At 40.1% G+C, this 19,172-nt stretch overlaps 1 protein-coding gene across 1 annotated transcript in view; it reads left to right on the top strand.

Moving 5' to 3' along the window:
• Nucleotides 1-131: 131 nt before the first annotated feature.
• The window catches only part of TRIR (telomerase RNA component interacting RNase), a 29,767-nt gene continuing 10,726 nt past the window's right edge, over nucleotides 132-19,172 (top strand). The window contains exon 1 of the mRNA XM_053717840.1: nucleotides 132-777. Coding sequence (XP_053573815.1) covers nucleotides 331-777 — 447 coding nt within the window. The 5' untranslated portion in view covers nucleotides 132-330. The remainder of the gene's footprint in view (nucleotides 778-19,172) is intronic.

Genomic DNA, 19,172 nt, shown 5'->3' with positions numbered 1-19,172 from the left:
TTGATTGGAAGAAATTGTCAAAATACTAGTTATAATTGGATATTTGAATTGGCCGATTTAACTTATCTTCCATTATGATTGGCTAGCATCATCTTTTCGCCGTTCCTTTATTGGACAGAACAACTTGTCACTCATTGCCTACCACACCCTCTTTGCTTGTCGAGTTTTTTTTTTCCCTTGAAACTAACCTTCTATCTGCCGTAAAAATCCGAATTTCCCGTTTTTTCAACTGTAGTATTTTGAAAATTATTCTTATATCTACGTTGTAGGTGAATATTAAACATTTTTTATTTTAACCAGCCGCTTTGTATTTCCGCTTTTTGACGCAATATGGCGGATAAAATACGGCGAAGTGACGAGGAGGAAGAAGAAAGCAATAGTGAAGCGGAGGAGGGTGAAGAAGCAGCCGAGGCGGTAGCAGATACGGCAGCGCGAACCGTGATGGAGAAAAGGGTGGAAGAAAATGAGCAAGAGACGGAGGTAGTGGCCTCGTCACCGACCCAGCCTTCTAATTACCAGGCCGCAGGCTCTCCGGAAAATAAAAGCAAAGAAGCTGCTCCTCCTTTAGTCCCAAGTTGTAGCGTCCCGACCCCAGTTATTTCGCCTTCTGCACCTGGTATTTCGCCGGGTATAAATCTGTTCGCTAACGATGGTAGCTTTCTTGAACTCTTCAAAAAGAAAATGGAGGCGACGTCTGCGGGGAGCAGCGACACAACAGAGAGCCGCGAAGCTGAAGAGAAGACCGCAGAGGCAGAGAAGAGGAAGCCCGTTAGCTTTGTAAGAAAACTATGTTTATTCTGTTGGCTTGTCTTCAGTGTGTAGCAAAGTAGTTCATGGCAAATTCACTAATGTCTCTCAGGCTTAACCAGCTCATATGCTGTTTGCAACTGATTCACTAAAGAGAGGCGAGAGAAGTGCGCTTTAGTGAGTCATTTGCATAGTATAACATAGTTGGGCAATCTTGGGAGACTTCTTGGTGAATGTTTAGTGTGTGCATTTGACTTTTACAACTTGGCTGCAGTTTGATGCAGTCTTACGTGGTTGCCTCAGAGTTAAAGGCCATTGTAGTGAAAAATTACACATGGCATTTTATCACTAGCAACTGTGCAAATCTAAGGTAAGGTACCTCTGCATAGTACTACCAGTACCTAGTGCAAGCTTCCACTGACCCAATCAGGAGTGCTAGTTGCACAACTGGGTTAGCGCACAAATTTGCAGTCAATAGTGCTAAACCTGCACACTTTAAAGGGATATGAAACCCACATTTTTTTTCATGATTCAGATAGAAATAAAAAAAAACCCAGACATTACATAAAGCTGTAAATACTGGTATAGAACAAATACCCTCCCTCAGGGTGTGGACCCCGCTGCCTTCCCACAGTCTCTGCCAAAGGAACTGCTAATATGATGATTCGAAAATAGGGGGTGCAGGTCCTGGGTGTATCTCTTTTCAAGCAAATGATTTACGCATCCACCAAACTCCTCAGAGATAGTCACTCGGTTCCACTGGGGATAGAAAAACTCCAATGGTGTATATGTACAGATCCGTTGTATATGAGTGCAAGTATACTCACTGATTAGAATCCAAATGTCTCTGTAATCACAAAAGACAGCTGGAATTCTTCTTATAAAAGAAACAACTTTTATTATTGCATATGAATCAAAGCGTTAGAACGATTGAATACTTTTTTTTTTTTTTTTTTTTTTTTTTTTTTTTGCTAGTAAAAAGCATTCAAAAACCTTTTACTTGCTCTTGAGAGACTATTCAATCGTTAAAACGCGTTGAGTCAAATGCAATGATAAAGGCTGCTTCTTTTATAAGAAGTATTCCAGCTTTTGTGATTTCGCAGACATTTGGATTCTAATCAGTGAGTATACTGCACTCATATACAACGGATCTTTACATATACACCATTGGAGTTTTTCTATCAGCAGTGGAGTCTCTGAGGAGTTTGATGGATGCGTAAATCATTTGCTTGAAAAGAGATGCCCCCTATTTTCGAAACCTCATGATTCAGATATAGCATGTAACTTTCTAATTTACTCCTTTTTATCAATTTTTCCTCTTTGTATCTTTATTTGAAAAAGCAGTAATGTAAGCTTAAAAGCCGTCCCATTTTTCGTCCGGCACCTAGGTTGTGCTTGCTGATTGGTGGCTACATAGAGGGGTCAATTTATTGTGCTACGACGGACAGGGGCTTACATATGCGCCCCTGTTCGCTGCAGTTCGCCTCTGGCAGACTGAGTTCTGCTGGCCGAATTCATCATCGCGCAAGAATGCTTTTTTGCACTCTTGTGCAACACCGCCCCCTGCCTGCGCACAGCCAATCACGCGTGGGCAGGAGCTGTCAATCTCCCTGGCCGGACAAGACTGGGGAGATTGAAATTCTCCACCTGAGGTGGAGAAGAGTTAAGGAAGCAACGGTCTAATGACTGCTGCTTCATAAATTACGGACTGCAGGTTCTCTTGTGAGAACCTGCAGTTGAAGGAAGGAGAAGGCATGCAAAGCCTTTGATAAATCGACCCCTTAGCCACCAATAAGCAAGTGCTGTCCATGTTCCGAACCAAAAATGGGCTGGCTCCTAAACTTACATTTCTGCTTTCTTAAATAGACACAGAGTGACGCAAAATTGATAGGAGTAATATAGAAAGTTGCTTAAAATTGAATGCTTTATCTGAATCATGAAATGAAAAAAAATGGGTTTTATATCCCTTTAAGGGATGGAAGCATGTAGTAATAATGCATCACAACAAGTAGTCTTGTACCACAATAAGCTGAGTATCCAAAATATCCTTACTTAGATTCTCCCTAGCTTTGAGTGAAACAATTTTTTTTTTTTTTTAAATCCGTTTTGAAGCCTGTTTGCTTTTATTAACGTGAAAGTCAATCCTAGCATTTTTTAAATACTAGGATTGACTATTGAAACAAATAAAGGGGACTTTCATTCATGAAGTATTATATTACTTCATGTAGGAAAGGTTCTTTATTTGTTTCAACCGATCGCAGTTCTGAGCTGCTAAGGAAGCCCACGGCAGATCGCTGTTTTGCTTGAGGTGACGTTTTCTCTTGCTATCTTTATTTTAAAAATAGGGATGTAAATCTTAGTAGCCAGCCCATTTTAGGTTCAGCACCATGGATCGTGCTTGCTTATTGGAGGCTTACATTTATCCACCAATAAGCAACCATAACCCAGGTTCCCAACCAAAAATGGGCCCGCTCCTATGCATCACATTCCTGCTTTTTAAATAAAGATAGCAAGAGAACGCCGAAAAATTGATAATAGCAGTAAATTAGAAAGTTGCTTAAATTTGCATGCTCTATCATGAGAGAATTTGGGTTAGTGTCCCTTTTAAAACAGATCAACACCTTTTTTACTGTAATTGTTTTCAAAGGCCAAACTCCACCCACCACTTATTAGGAGTTGCCAATATGGACTTGAGTCTGCAGAACACAGGGCTTGACACTGTCATTGTGTTCGTGATAGTAAACTCCTCTTTATAAAAACACATCCAGTATGTTAGTGATACATTTGATGGTTTAATCAGTTGTAATGAAGATGCGCTATAAATTACTTTTTTTAATGTAGATATGAAATTCAAATACCCCGTGTTCCACCGCCCACTTTAAAAGTAAAATTTTTCTGTGAGCTAAATGTTTGAACTGTTCTCCAATCAGCTTTCTCCCCTTTAGGTGCCTCTTGTTGTAGCTAGAACGCTGATTGGACAACAGTTCAAACCTTTAGCTTACAGAAAAACAGACTTTTGAAGTGGGCAGGGGAGCACAGGGTATTTGAATTCCATATCTACATTAAAAAGTTATTGCACATCTTCATTACAACTGAATTAAAGGAATATAAAACCCAACATTTTTTTTCTTGTCTGATTCAGACAGAGCATAAACCATTTGAAAAAAAGTTTGCAATTTACTTCTATTATCATATTTGCTTCATCCCCATAATATTCTTTGTTGAAGAGATACCTAGGTAGGCATCTAGAGCACTACATTGCAGGAAATAGTGCTGTCATCTATTTTTCTTGCAAATGGGTAACAGCCTTGCAAAACTGCTGCCATATAGTGCTCCTGAAATGAGCCGGCTCCTAAGCATATGTCCCTGCTTTTCAACAAGAGATACCAACAGAACAAAGAAAAATTGATAATAGAAGTAAATTAGAAAGTTGATGAAGGAAAAATTTTGGTTTCTTATCCCTTTTAAAGTCGATCTAAAATATCACTAATTTTCCAGATCTGTGTTTATAACGGGGAGAGTATACCATCACTTAAACAAAATTTCCATTATCTGGTTTCATCAGAAAAGACTGCAGATGAAGCCTACCATGTTTTCTTTGTGTTTCCAGGACTGGAAAATCCATACTTTCCAGATTTAATTTGCGGCTAAATGGGTCATTTTAAATTACAATCTGGGTTTACTGTCCCTTAAACTAGTAAAGTAGTTCTCTGGAGCCACAAGCACTGCAGCTCTCCAGAGCATAGCCAGTGATTAGTGGGAAAGCGTAACTGCCACTGCTGATTGGCTCACCAGTTGTTTCCTGCTTGGAACCAGCAGTTCTCTGGAGCCCCAAAGTCATGCTTTGTGTGTGTTTAACTCATTTGCAAAGCGATAGGGACAGTAGCTTCAGGCAATGAAAGAACTAGGCTTAAAATATATAAGAAATGAAACCTAAATTTCCTCAGTGTTTATGTTGGGATCGCTGCTAACTAGTACTATTTAAATAAGTCCTTTAAAACGTTTTGGCATCTTACTGTTCAGATTTAAAGTGACATGGAAGCAATTAATTAAATTGCTTCCTCTGATCACCTTCTATATAAGCCTCTGCAGACTGCCCCTTTTTGTCAACACTATTTAAACAGTTAAATTTTAGCCAATTAGTGCTGACTCATGAATAACTCCATGGAGGGAACACAATGTTATCTATATTACACAAATGAACTAGCAGTGTCATGCTGTGAAAAACTATAAAAATGCTCTGATCTAAGGGTTGGTCTGTAGAGGCTTAGAGACAGGCAGACATTTAGAGGTTTAAAAGTTAGAAAGGATACTAAACCTAAATTATTTTTTCCATGATTCAGATAGAGCAGGCAATTTTAAAGGGACACTAAACACCTGAATTTTTGTTGTTTTAAAAGGGAGATAATCCCTTTATTACCCATTCCTCAGTTTTGCATAACCAACATAGTTATAATAATACTTTTTACCTCTGTTATCACCTTGGATCTATGCCTCTGCAAACTGCCCCCTTATTTCATTTCTTTTGACAGACTTGCATTTTTAGCCAATCAGTGCTGACTCCTAGGAGCTTCACGTTCCTGAGCGCAATGTTATCTATATGAAACACATGAACTAACACCCTCTAGTGGTAAAAAAACTGTCAATGCTTTCAGATAAGAGGTGGCCTTCAACTTTAGCTTTTAACTAAAGAACAAAGCAAAATTAGGGATAAAAGTAAATTGGAGAGATGTTTAAAATTACATGCCCTGTTTATCAATTTATTTTTTTACTTGACTGTCCCTTTAAGAAACTTTATAATTTACTCTTATCAATTTCTCTTCGTCGTTCTCTTGCTATCTTTATTTGAAAAAGCAGGAATGTAAGCTTAGGAGCCCGGCCCATTTTTGGTTCAGCACCTGGGAAGTGCTTGCTGATTGGTGGCTAAATGTAGAGAAGATTTGGGTTTAATATCCCTTTAGCTAATTACCTTTCCAACGGTGGGTCTGGAGCTGCTTAGATGCTTGAGATACAGGCTTCTAAGCAGCATGCCCCCTTTACTTGTCATTTTTAAATAAAGTTGTGCGGTGACATCACCGAGCAAAACGTGAAGCCCCGGCGATGCCTTTCGGGGAGGAGCGGGTGGGAGCCCCAGATCTCCCTCAAGGTGGGAGAGTACTAGCAATGGCCATTGTTAGCACTCAAGGGGTTAAAGGTACATATAACTGCAAGTAATATACTACTATATATATACTACTATAAAGAAGAATATGTACAGATACTTGTATAAAACCTTCTAAAAACATAGAAGCTCCCAGTTTAGCACTGTTGATGAAGTTAGGCTTCAGTTAAATGGGCTGGGAAAGCAGTTGGAGCAGACACTCGGCATATGAAAAGACAGACTAGACTACTGCTTGCTCCTGTTTATTTAAACACACTTGAAACATCTGATACTTTGGGGCTTGGTTAGGAGTCTAAAAATTAGCACAATGTTATTAAAAAATAATCAAAACTAAACGGTTACAAAAACACTCCCAGATGGACTGTATAAATGGATCATCTACAAAACATTTATGCAAAGAAAAATCTAGTGTACAATGTTCCTTTAATATAACAATGTTAGTTGTGCAAAGCTGGGGAATGGATAGTAAAGACGTTATCCATCTTATTAAAAAAAAAATTGAGTAGACTCTCCCTTTAAGTTACTATACTAGCTAATATAATTTCTAAGTATAAAGCAGGTACTTGCTGTCCTGTTATTTTTAAAACGCTGAAGGCCACATTACTTCTTGCATTTTCTATTGCTCTGCAGATAGACATTTTTGAGTTAAATGATGGTTAACCCCTTAACTGCTCACAATTTCACATGGTCATCAATGCAAGAATCTAAGCACGTATGGTGGGGTGCTTTCAGAGCTTATTGGGGTGGCCCCCCTGCACTTACCCTAAATCCCTTGTGGTCCTGTTGGCTGTCATCCCTGGGGTAATTCAGGGGTGCTGGTGATGTCACCACGCCCATGCGTGGTGACATCACTTGGCCCCGGAAACCAGGAAGTGAAACTGCAGCTCAATAGGACTTGCAGAGAATGGAAGCGAAAAAAATAGTTACATGATTCTGCACATAGTGCAGAATTATGTAATAGAGATGTGCATTAGTTTTTGGACAAATGTACATTCATACCGGAAATCGGATTTTTAAAAAATGAAACTCCAAATGAATGCAATCAATACACCATCAAAATTTAAATAAAACTGAAAAATATTGACAAATTTGTCAGTATTTGTTTCCTTTAAATTGTTTTTTTTAAGGCTTAATGTTTACCTTTTAATGCATGCTAACCTGATCCTCTTCTTGCCAGGTCCCTGGCCATGCTGCTAGGCCTCCTGTTAGTGTGGCCAGGATTCTGGCAAGTAGAGCATCAGTTTAGTGCGCTCTCCAGAGCGTATTAAGGTAAGTATGTAGCTACAGGTGAACTTGTCACCTGTATCTTCAAAACATTTACATTTTGTTTTAATGTTTAACAAAAATTCAATTGTTGCTTTAAACTAAACAAAAACTGAATAGTACAGGGAACAAATAATCAGAGAAACTAATTTCCCCGAATACATATTTAAAAAAAAAAAAAAAAAATGAAGTTCATCCAAAACAAAATTTTTCTTCCCTGCCCATCTCTATTACATAACATTATCTTAGTTACAACTTGAAAAAAACAAGGTTTGACCGATTTTAGCCCCCAAAGTTATACTCGCCTTGTTTCCTCTCCAGGCTCTTCTGATCAGGTATTCTTTTCAAAAGTTATTTGCGGGCACGCTTTTTAATCGCAGCTTCTTCTGTGACACTATTGAATTACATTTTAAAGGGAGATACTAAACCAAAAATTTCTTTCATGATTCTGATAGAGCATGCTTTTTTTTTTTTTACCATCTTTCTAATTGACTCCCATTATCAATTTTTGGTTCAGTGCCTGGGTTGGCTTGCTGATTGGCTAAATGTAGCCACCAATCAGCCAGTGCTATCCAGGGTGCTGAACCAGCTCCTTAGCTTAGATTCCAGCTTTTCAAATAAAGATGGCGAGAGAGAATACATTTTGTTAATAGGAGTAAATTAGAGCATGTACCTTTTTTAAGCAACTTTTTATCTGAATCATAAAAGAAAAAAATTGGGTTTAGTATCCCTTTTTTAAATAGCGCAATCACTTTTAAAAAGACCTGAGCAGAAGAGACCGGAAAGGAAATAAGGTAAGTATAACTTTTGGGGGTTATGTATGTATGTTCTTAAGTCCTAGAAATATATAATTTTGTTTCACAAGAATACTAGTGACAGCAATGCTTTTATAGACACTTATTGCAAGTCTTTTTACAAAGCAAAATGGTTATCGATTGCACATAAATGGGTTCTGATTAGCAAGTTATCCTTTGTGCAGAGTCTGACTATAATTATGAGTCTGCACCATTGTAAGTCTAGAGATCGGCATTGTATACATGATGCCAACACTGGCTCTAAATAGAAATGTGCTTGAGCGTAGTATAGGGCTGCAACTACTAAATACTTTATTTTTAGATTACTTAAGTCAGTCATTCCACACTGTAGATATCGTTTTTTCCAAAAGTCTGTTTTGCAATTTACTAAATAAAGTAGCTGCCAAACTCCTCCTAAACATATCATCATTCCTGGTCAGTTAGTAATGCCTTGTGTTTCATAATAATCCTGAGGACAGCTGACTACGTTTTGCACATGCACACTGTTCTTCATCTAGCAATATCTATACTTACAACTGGGACAATCATCTTTAAAATTGCTGTTACTGTAAAATTTAGCAAATGTTCTGCAGATGATTTTCACCTTGCATCATAAGCACATCTTGGTTTAAGGTGTCTCCTTCTACACTTACACCTATTTGTTGCAGTATGTTTCTTCTGGATGTAAAGTGTGTATTGCTAACCAGGTCATATCAGAGAATAGTACTGTGCACTCTGAAACATTTCATCACCTCTGTTCTACGTGATGTTGTAGTGTAGAGCACTTTAGTGAAGTGTACCCTATCTTTGTTTCCAAGTACAAATCTGGCTTTTGTCAATTCAGTGCAGTTCGTTAAAGTACTTTACACTAAAACATCCTGAAGAATTAATGTAATAAAACTTTTCTGGATTTCTGAGCTCCGTTACGTTTCCAAAGACACAGTGCGTAATCGGCTGCGCACAGGATTATTTGCGAGTATTTGAAACATAAGCCGTTACTGACCAGGAACAATGATTTACTGTGAAGGAGGTGTTTGGCAGCCATTTTATTCAGCAAGGAGCCACATTAAAGTAATGGCAAATTTACCATCCCTAAAAATAGAGTTGATACGCACGGCTATTGGGTTAGAAGTGTCACCTCATTAAGAAGAGAGTTGTGCTGTGGACAGCCGGAGGTGCTGAGTTATCGAAATACTAGCTCCACAGGGTGAATTTAGCTAAATGCAGCCACTAATCGGCAAGTGCTATCCAGGTACTGAACCAAAAATGGGCTGGCTCGTAAGCTTACGTTCCTGCTTTTTCAAATAAAGATAGAAAGCAAAGAAAAATTAATAGGAGTAAATTAGAAAGTTTCTTAAAGGGACAGTCTAGGCCAAAATAAACTTTCATGATTCAGATAGAGCATGTATTTTTAAACTATTTTCCAATTTACTTGTATCACCAATTTTGCTTTGTTCTCTTGGTATTCTTAGTTGAAAGCTTAACCTAGGAGGTTCATATGCTAATTTCTTAGACCTTGAAGCCCACCTCTTTCAGATTGCATTTTAACAGTTTTTCACCACTAGAGGGTGTTCACGTATTTCATATAGATAACTTTACGTGCACAAGCCCAGTGTTATCTGGGAGCAGGCACTGATTGGCTAGTCTGCAAGTCTGTCAAAAGAACTGAAAAACGGGGCAGTTTGCAGAGGCTTAGATACAAGATAATCACAGAGGTTAAAAGTATATTATAACTATGTTGGTTATGCAAAACTGGGAAATGGGTAATAAAGGGATTATCTATCTTTTTAAAACAATAACAATTCTGGTGTAGACTGTCCCTTTTAAATTTGCATGTTCTATCTGAATCATGAAAGAAAAAATTTGGGTTCAGTATCCCTTTACGTTTTAAGCTTATCTTACTGTCCTGCATAGGATATAAAAACAGACTAATACAAACAAGCTTGTGTGGGATTTTACTCAGCCAAGCTCCGACTGCAGGTTCTCACAAGAGATCCTGCAGTTCGTATTTATCAAGCAACGATCATGAGACTACTGCTTCCTAGCGAATTTCAATCTCCCTGGTCCCATCTGAATAACAGCTCCTGCCTGCGTGTGATTGGCTGTTCCCGTGCAGGAGGCGGGTTTGCATGCAAGCTCAAAATATCGCTTGCGTGCAATCTTAAATTCCGCCACCGGATTGCTGTCCACCAGAGGTGAGTCCCAGTTTGATAAAACGAGCCCAAACTCTACTTTGTTGCTTATATCTTTCCCTAAAATTTCTCCACAGAAGACAGGTTTTTTTTTAATTTTATTTATTTTTCAAATATGGTAGCGCCCATTATTTTATAGAAACTAAGCTTTTAAAATTATATAATCAATATTTCAACTAGTATAATGGTAAAAATATAGCTATGTATTATTCCAAGGCTAATATTTGCATGGAATACATCATGTCTAGCAAAGTAGCATCAGTGCTCAATTTCTCCAACATTGGTGTGTCCGGTCCACGGCGTCATCCTTACTTGTGGGATATTCTCTTCCGCAACAGGAAATGGCAAAGAGTCCCAGCAAAGCTGGTCACATGATCCCTCCTAGGCTCCGCCCACCCCATTCATTCTCTTTGCCGTTGCACAGGCAACATTTCCACGGAGATGGTTAAGAGTTTTTTGGTGTTTAAATGTAGTTTTATTCTTCTATCAAGTGTTTGTTATTTTAAAATAGTGCTGGTATGTACTATTTACTCTAAAACAGAAAAGGATGAAGATTTCTGTTTGTAAGAGGAAGATGATTTTAGCAGACAGTAACTAAAATCGATTGCTGTTTCCACACAGGACTGTTGAGATGAAGTAACTTCAGTTGGGGGAAACAGTTGGCAGACTTTTCTGCTTAAGGTATGACTAGCCATATTTCTAACAAGACCATGTAATGCTGGAAGGCTGTCATTTCCCCTCATGGTGACCTGTAAGCCATTTTCTTAGTTAAACATAAAAGAATAAAGGGCTTCAAAAAGGGCTTAAAAACTGGTAGACATTTTTCTGGGCTAAAACGATTGCTTTCCTAGGCATATTATGCAGATTCTAGCTAATAATTGGTATTATAATCTTGGAACGTTTAGAAAAACGGCAGGCACTGTGTTGGACACCTTTTTCAGATGGGGGCCTTTCTAGTTATAGACAGAGCCTCGTTTTCGCGCCATTAATGCGCAGTTGTTTTTGGAGAGCAAGGCATGCAGATGCATGTGTCAGGAGCTAAGAATCACTGAAAAAGCTTATAGAAGGAGTCATTTGGTATCGTATTCCCCTCTGGGCTTGGTTGGGTCTCAGCAAAGCATATAGCTGGGACTGTATAGGGGTTAAATGTAAAAATTGCTCCAGTTCCGTTAATTTAAGGGTTAAAGCTCTGAAATTTGGTGTGCAATACTTTTAATGCTTTAAGACACTGTGGTGAAATTTTGGTGAATTTTGAACAATTCCTTCATACTTTTTCACATATTCAGTAATAAAGTGTTTTCAGTTTGAAATTTAAAGTGACAGTAACGGTTTTATTTTAAAACGTTTTTTGTGCTTTGTTGACAAGTTTAAGCCTGTTTAACATGTCTGTACCATCAGATAAGCTATGTTCTATATGTATGAAAGCCAATGTGTCTCCCCATTTAAATTTATGTGATAATTGTGCCATAGTGTCCAAACAAAGTAAGGACAGTAAAGCCACAGATAATGATATTGCCCAAGATGATTCCTCAAATGAGGGGAGTAAACATGATACTACATCATCCCCTACTGTGTCTACACCAGTTATGCCCACACAGGAGGCCCCTAGTACATCTACAGGCCCATTTATCAAAGGGCTTGCGGACCTGATCCGACACTGCGGATCAGGTCCGCAAGACCTCGCTAAATGCGGAGAGCAATACGCTCTCCGCATTTAACATTGCACCAGCAGCTCACAAGAGCTGCTGGTGCAACGCCGCCCCCTGCTGACTCGCGGCCAATCGGCCGCCAGCAGGGAGCTGTCAATCAACCCGATCGTATTCGATCGGGTTGATGTCTGGCGATGCCTGTTCAGAGCAGGCGGACAGGGTTATGGAGCAGCGGTCTTTAGACCGCTGCTTCATAAGTTGTGTTTCTGGCGAGTCTGAAGACTCGCCAGAAACACGGCCCTTCAAGCTCCATACGGAGCTTGATAAATGGGCCTGCTAGTGCGCCTATACTTATTACCATTACTCCATAGCAAATCTTTTATCCAAAATGCCTACTTATCAGAGAAAGCGCGATTGCTCTGTTTTAACACTGAAGAGCAAGAGGACGCTGATGATAACTGTTCTGACATACCCTCACACCAATCTCAAGGGGCCATGAGGGAGGTTTTGTCTGATGGAGAAATTTCAGATTCAGGAAAAATTTCTCATCAAGCTGAACCTGATGTTGTGACATTTAAATTTAAATTAGAACATCTCCGCGCACTGCTTAAGGAGGTGTTATCTACTCTGGATGATTGTGACAATTTGGTCATTCCAGAGAAATTATGTAAGATGGACAAGTTCCTAGAGGTTCCGGTGCCCCCCGACGCTTTTCCTATACCCAAGCGGGTGGCGGACATAGTAAATAAAGAGTGGGAAAGGCCCGGCATACCTTTTGTTCCCCCCCCCCCCCCCTATATTTAAGAAATTATTTCCTATAGTCGACCCCAGAAAGGACTTATGGCAGACAGTCCCCAAGGTCGAGGGGGCGGTTTCTACTCTAAACAAACGCACTACTATTCCTATCGAAGATAGTTGTGCTTTCAAAGATCCTATTGATAAGAAATTAGAGGGTTTGCTTAAAAAGATTTTTGTACAGCAAGGTTACCTTCTACAACCAATTTCATGCATTGTTCCTGTCACTACGGCAGCGTGTTTCTGGTTCGAGGAACTAGAAAAATCGCTCAGTAAAGAATCTTCGTATGAGGAGGTTATGGACAGAGTTCAAGCACTTAAATTGGCTAACTCTTTTGTTTTAGATGCCGCTTTGCAATTAGCTAGATTAGCGGCGAAAAATTCAGGGTTTGCTATCGTGGCGCGCAGAGCGCTTTGGCTAAAGTCTTGGTCAGCGGATGTGTCTTCCAAGACAAAATTGCTTAACATTCCTTTCAAAGGTAAAACATTATTTGGACCTGATTTGAAAGAGATTATTTCAGACATCACTGGGGGAAAGGGCCACGCCCTCCCACAGGATAGGTCTTTTAAGGCTAAAAATAAGCCTAATTTTCGTCCCTTTCGCAGAAACGGACCAGTCTCTAATTCTGTATCCTCTAAGCAAGAGGGTAATACTTCACAACCCAAACCAGCCTGGAAACCAATGCAAGGCTGGAACGAGGGTAAGCAGGCCAAGAAGCCTACCACTGCTACCAAAACAGCATGAAGGGATAGCCCCCGATCCGGGACCGGATCTAGTGGGGGGGGCAGACTTTCTCTCTTTGCTCAGGCTTGGGCAAGAGATGTTCAGGATCCTTGGGCGCTAGAAATAGTTTCTCAAGGTTATCTCCTGGAATTCAAGGAACTACCCCCAAGGGGAAGGTTCCACAGGTCTCAATTATCTTCAAACCAAATAAAGAGACAGGCATTCTTACATTGTGTAGAAGACCTGTTAAAGATGGGAGTGATACATCCAGTTCCAATAAGAAAACAAGGAATGGGATTTTATTCCAATCTGTTCTTAGTTCCCAAAAAAGAGGGAACATTCAGACCAATTTTGGATCTAAAGATCCTAAACAAATTTCTCAGGGTACCATCGTTCAAAATGGAAACTATTCGAACGATCCTACCTACTATCCAGGAAAATCAATTTATGACTACCGTGGATTTAAAGGATGCGTACCTACATATTCCTATCCACAAGGAACATCATCAGTTCCTAAGGTTCGCTTTTCTGGACAAGCATTACCAGTTTGTGGCATTTCCATTCGGATTAGCCACTGCTCCAAGGATTTTCACAAAGGTACTAGGGTCCCTTCTAGCGGTTCTAAGACCAAGGGGCATTGCAGTAGTACCTTACTTGGACGACATCCTGATTCAAGCGTCGTCTCTGTCAAAAGCAAAGGCTCATACGGACATCGTCCTAGCCTTTCTCAGATCTCACGGATGGAAGGTGAACAAAGAAAAAAGTTCTCTGTCCCCGTCAACAAGAGTTCCCTTCTTGGGAACAATAATAGATTCCTTAGAAATGAGGATTTTTCTGACAGAGGTCAGAAAATCAAAACTTCTAAGCTCTTGTCAAGTACTTCATTCTGTTCCTCGTCCTTCCATAGCGCAGTGCATGGAAGTAATAGGATTGATGGTTGCAACAATGGACATAGTTCCTTTTGCACGAATTCATCTAAGACCATTACAACTGTGCATGCTCAGACAGTGGAATGGGGATTATACAGACTTGTCTCCGACGATTCAAGTAGATCAAAAGACCAGAGATTCACTCCGTTGGTGGCTGACCCTGGACAATCTGTCACAGGGAATGAGCTTCCGCAGACCAGAGTGGGTCATTGTCATGACCGACGCCAGCCTAGTGGGCTGGGGCGCGGTCTGGGAATCCCTGAAAGCTCAGGGTCTATGGTCTCGGGAAGAGTCTCTTCTCCCGATAAACATTCTGGAACTGAGAGCGATATTCAATGCTCTCAGAGCTTGGCCTCAACAAAGGCCAAATTCATAAGGTTTCAGTCAGACAACATGACGACCGTCGCATATATCAATCATCAGGGGGGAACAAGGAGTTCCTTGGCGATGAAAGAAGTGACCAAGATAATTCAATGGGCGGAGGATCACTCCTGCCACTTGTCTGCGATCCACATCCCAGGAGTGGAAAATTGGGAAGCGGATTTTCTGAGTCGTCAGACATTTCATCCGGGGGAGTGGGAACTCCATCCGGAAATCTTTGCCCAAATAACTCAATTATGGGGCATTCCAGACATGGATCTGATGGCGTCTCGTCAGAACTTCAAGGTTCCTTGCTACGGGTCCAGATCCAGGGATCCCAAGGCGACTCTAGTAGATGCACTAGTAGCACCTTGGACCTTCAACCTAGCTTATGTATTCCCACCGTTTCCTCTCATCCCCAGGCTGGTAGCCAGGATCAATCAGGAGAGGGCCTCGGTGATCTTGATAGCTCCTGCGTGGCCACGCAGGACTTGGTATGCAGACCTGGTGAATATGTCATCGGCTCCACCATGGAAGCTACCTTTGAGACAGGACCTTCTTTTTCAGGGTCCATTCGAACATCCGAATCTGGTTTCCCTCCAACTGACGGCTTGGAGATTGAACGCTTGATTTTATCAAAGCGTGGGTTTTCAGATTCTGTAATAGATACTCTGATTCAGGCTAGAAAGCCTGTAACTAGAAAAATTTACCATAAAATATGGAAAAAGTATATCTGTTGGTGTGAGTCTAAAGGATTCCCATGGAACAAGATAAAAATTCCTAAGATTCTATCCTTTCTACAAGAAGGTTTGGAGAAAGGATTATCTGCAAGTTCTCTGAAGGGACAGATCTCTGCTTTATCTGTTTTACTTCACAAAAGACTGGCAGCTGTGCCAGATGTTCAAGCATTTGTTCAGGCTCTGGTTAGGATCAAGCCTGTTTACAGACCTTTGACTCCTCCCTGGAGTCTAAATCCTAGTTCTTTCAGTTCTTCAAGGGGTTCCGTTTGAACCCTTACTTTCCGTAGATATTAAGTTATTATCTTGGAAAGTTTTGTTTTTGGTTGCAATTTCTTCTGCTAGAAGAGTTTCAGAGTTATCTGCTCTGCAGTGTTCTCCGCCCTATCTGGTGTTCCATGCAGATAAGGTGGTTTTGCGTACTAAGCCTGGTTTTCTTCCAAAGGTTGTTTCTAACAAAAATATTAACCAGGAGATAGTTGTACTTTCTTTGTGTCCGAATCCAGTTTCAAAGAAGGAACGTTTGTTACACAATTTGGACGTAGTCCGTGCTCTAAAATTCTATTTAGAGGCTACTAAAGATTTCAGACAAACATCTTCCTTGTTTGTTGTTTATTCTGGTAAAAGGAGAGGTCAAAAAGCGACTTCTACCTCTTTCCTTTTGGCTTAAAAGCATTATCCGATTGGCTTATGAGACTGCCGGACGGCAGCCTCCTGAAAGAATCACAGCTCACTCCACTAGGGCTGTGGCTTCCACATGGGCCTTAAAGAACGAGGCTTCTGTTGACCAGATATGTAAGGCAGCGACTTGGTCTTCACTGCACACTTTTGCCAAATTTTACAAATTTGATACTTTTGCTTCTTCTGAGGCTATTTTTGGGAGAGAGGTTTTGCAAGCCGTGGTGCCTTCCATTTAGGTGACCTGATTTGCTCCCTCCCTTCATCCGTGTCCTAAAGCTTTGGTATTGGTTCCCACAAGTAAGGATGACGCCGTGGACCGGACACACCAATGTTGGAGAAAACAGAATTTATGCTTACCTGATAAATTACTTTCTCCAACGGTGTGTCCGGTCCACGGCCCGCCCTGGTTTTTTAATCAGGTCTGATGAATTATTTTCTCTAACTACAGTCACCACGGTATCATATGGTTTCTCCTATATATATTTCCTCCTGTCCGTCGGTCGAATGACTGGGGTGGGCGGAGCCTAGGAGGGATCATGTGACCAGCTTTGCTGGGACTCTTTGCCATTTCCTGTTGGGGAAGAGAATATCCCACAAGTAAGGATGACGCTGTGGACCGGACACACCGTTGGAGAAAGTAATGTATCAGGTAAGCATAAATTCTGTTTTTTACACACAAAAAAGCCCCATTTTATTTCCGTAGTGTAGCTGCCCCTCCCAGATAATTTTTACTAACTAATATCCCCCTCTCCCTCCTTCCACCTTACTACATATTTTCCGTAGTGTAAACGGTCCCGCCCCTCTCACGCCGCCTCCAGCGATGGTTCCGCCTCCCTGCAATCCCTCCCACACCAACAATTGGCACCATCGCTGGCCGATTCCCTCGCAAAGGGTATTGCACAATGCCTCAACATCAAGGCATTGCTGCAATACCCTGGAAGCGATCACAATGGCTTTAAGCACTTGAGATCCCAGAGGACGTGCCAGGCACGTCCTTGGTTATTAACCGTTTTTTGTAGGACGTAACTGGCACGTTCTCAGTCGTTAAGGGGTTAAATGAATGGGAAATTGTTCCTTTATGTTTTTGTATTTGAAATAGCTTTTATGCTCATTAAAACCATCACCTACTGATGTCAAAGGATATGTCCATTTAAATGGGCTGGCCCTGCAGAAAGACCAGACATTAAATTTAATACCCTCCAGCAGGTAAAATGGATCATTCGAACTCATTCAAGGGAGAAGATATTAAAGTTAAATGTCTCTTTAAATCTGCTTGTGTCAGAGCTAATAAATTAGATGCATGGAAGTCAACATTAAAGGGATATAAAACAGTATTTTATTGTTGTAATAAAAGATTAAGCAGTAGGTTATATTTCATAGAAATCGTTGCAGTATGTATTTTTAAAAAGATTTTACCCATTTAACTTAATTTGTGAAGGGACAATCACTTTTTTTCACTGCCTCACAAAAGGGGCTGTGGTCTTTACAGGTAGAGTGGCTACAGTGGTTTACCCAAAAACTTTCTCTCCTTTAATTTTTTTCAAATTATCCATTTTACAGGCTGGGGTGTATTACATTTTTTTACAAATATCTCCTTAGCCTTTATATTTGCATTTAAATAGCTGGTTTAGCCTGTAGTATCCCTACCTATACTGAAAGTCTGAGTATTGTACCGATACAGAGATAGGAAAGAATTTGAATGATAAGCTCTGATCTACCAGCAAGCCAAAGTCTATTTTGATAGGTTGTGGTTTCAAATCCAGCTATTTTTGCATAAAGAAGCATAAATGAACAATTCTCATATTTTATACGCTGCAGCTGGTATAACAAGTCATGGGGAACACATTCAGGGGAAAACAAGTGAAGTGTCACTTTAAGGGCTTATATAGCAAGAAAACGGGTAACTTGCTTTTTTTGGGTTTTTTTTAAACACGTTTTCTATCTTTACTTCTGTTTGGTTGGCTGTCACATGAAGGAACAGGGAAATTCTAGGAATTTTTGACATTTGCAGAGAAAAATCTACTGATCTTTTGAAATGCAAAGTAAGTGTTATTGCATTTATTTTTTTTAGTATGTGTCTTGAGTGATTATACCGTACAATGCTTCTTTTATCGAAGTTCCTTTAACATTTATATATTCCATATAACCATTCTTTGCACTTAAGTGACTTTTATAACTTTCCCTTAGCTGTTCTCAGCAGAAGAGATTAGATCAGGGAAACCTAGGTTACAGCATGGTGACACACATTACTTCATAGAAATTAAAACTTGACCTAGTTCTTCAATATAACATCCTTTTTACTGCAATTATTTTTTCAATGGCTAAACTACCAACCATTTGTGGAATAAAGTCCAGATTGGCTCCTCCAAATACAAACAGCAAGGCTAGCTACTCTTATAGTATAAAGGAAATTGTTTTGCAGTTATCTGATGAAGACAGTTAGGAACAGATATGTACCAGAGGTTATACCTGAGAAGTTAGCAGGGTGCATATATATCTCAGATGTTTCATTGCACATAACTAAACATTGAAAATAGCGCAGTGCTGTGGGCAGCTAGAGCCACTTAGTTTAGCGATGGGGGCAGCGGCACAGGGTTTTCTCCCCCTCATCATCCCTGAAGGTCCTATTTTATTTTTAGTGTTGGTAAAGCCTAGATCACTGGTTTTCAGACCAGTCCTCATGTCTTCCCCCAACAGGCCAAGTTTTGGGGATTACCTTGGGTAAGGGCAAGTAAAATAACCATGATTAGATTAGCTGATTATTTCACCTGTGCTCCAGTTCAGATCCTCAATGTGGCCTTTTAGGGAGGCCTGAGGACAGGTCTGAAAACCAGTGGCCTAGAGTTTTTGAAATTGTAGGATTTACCATCACTATATAAATAAGTTTAATATGAATTCGTATAAAATGTTGTGAAATATGAATATATTTTGCGGTATCTTCAGCAGACCTGTGATTGCTATGACATTTGTCTGTTACCTATAGGGTTTGTTTTGAACTATTTATTATAAGGGTGGGTTTACTAAAATATTTATGCAAAAAGGGGTCCCAGGTGAAAAAGTTTTAACATGCTTTGATGTAGGTGGTTATATGGGAAGAGCATGTGAACCCCCTCCCCAATTTGAAGAGGAAATGCATCCCT

This window comes from Bombina bombina, chromosome 6 (genome assembly GCF_027579735.1).
Source record: "Bombina bombina isolate aBomBom1 chromosome 6, aBomBom1.pri, whole genome shotgun sequence".
NCBI lineage: Eukaryota > Metazoa > Chordata > Amphibia > Anura > Bombinatoridae > Bombina > Bombina bombina.
This window is presented reverse-complemented; position numbering and strand designations above follow the sequence as displayed.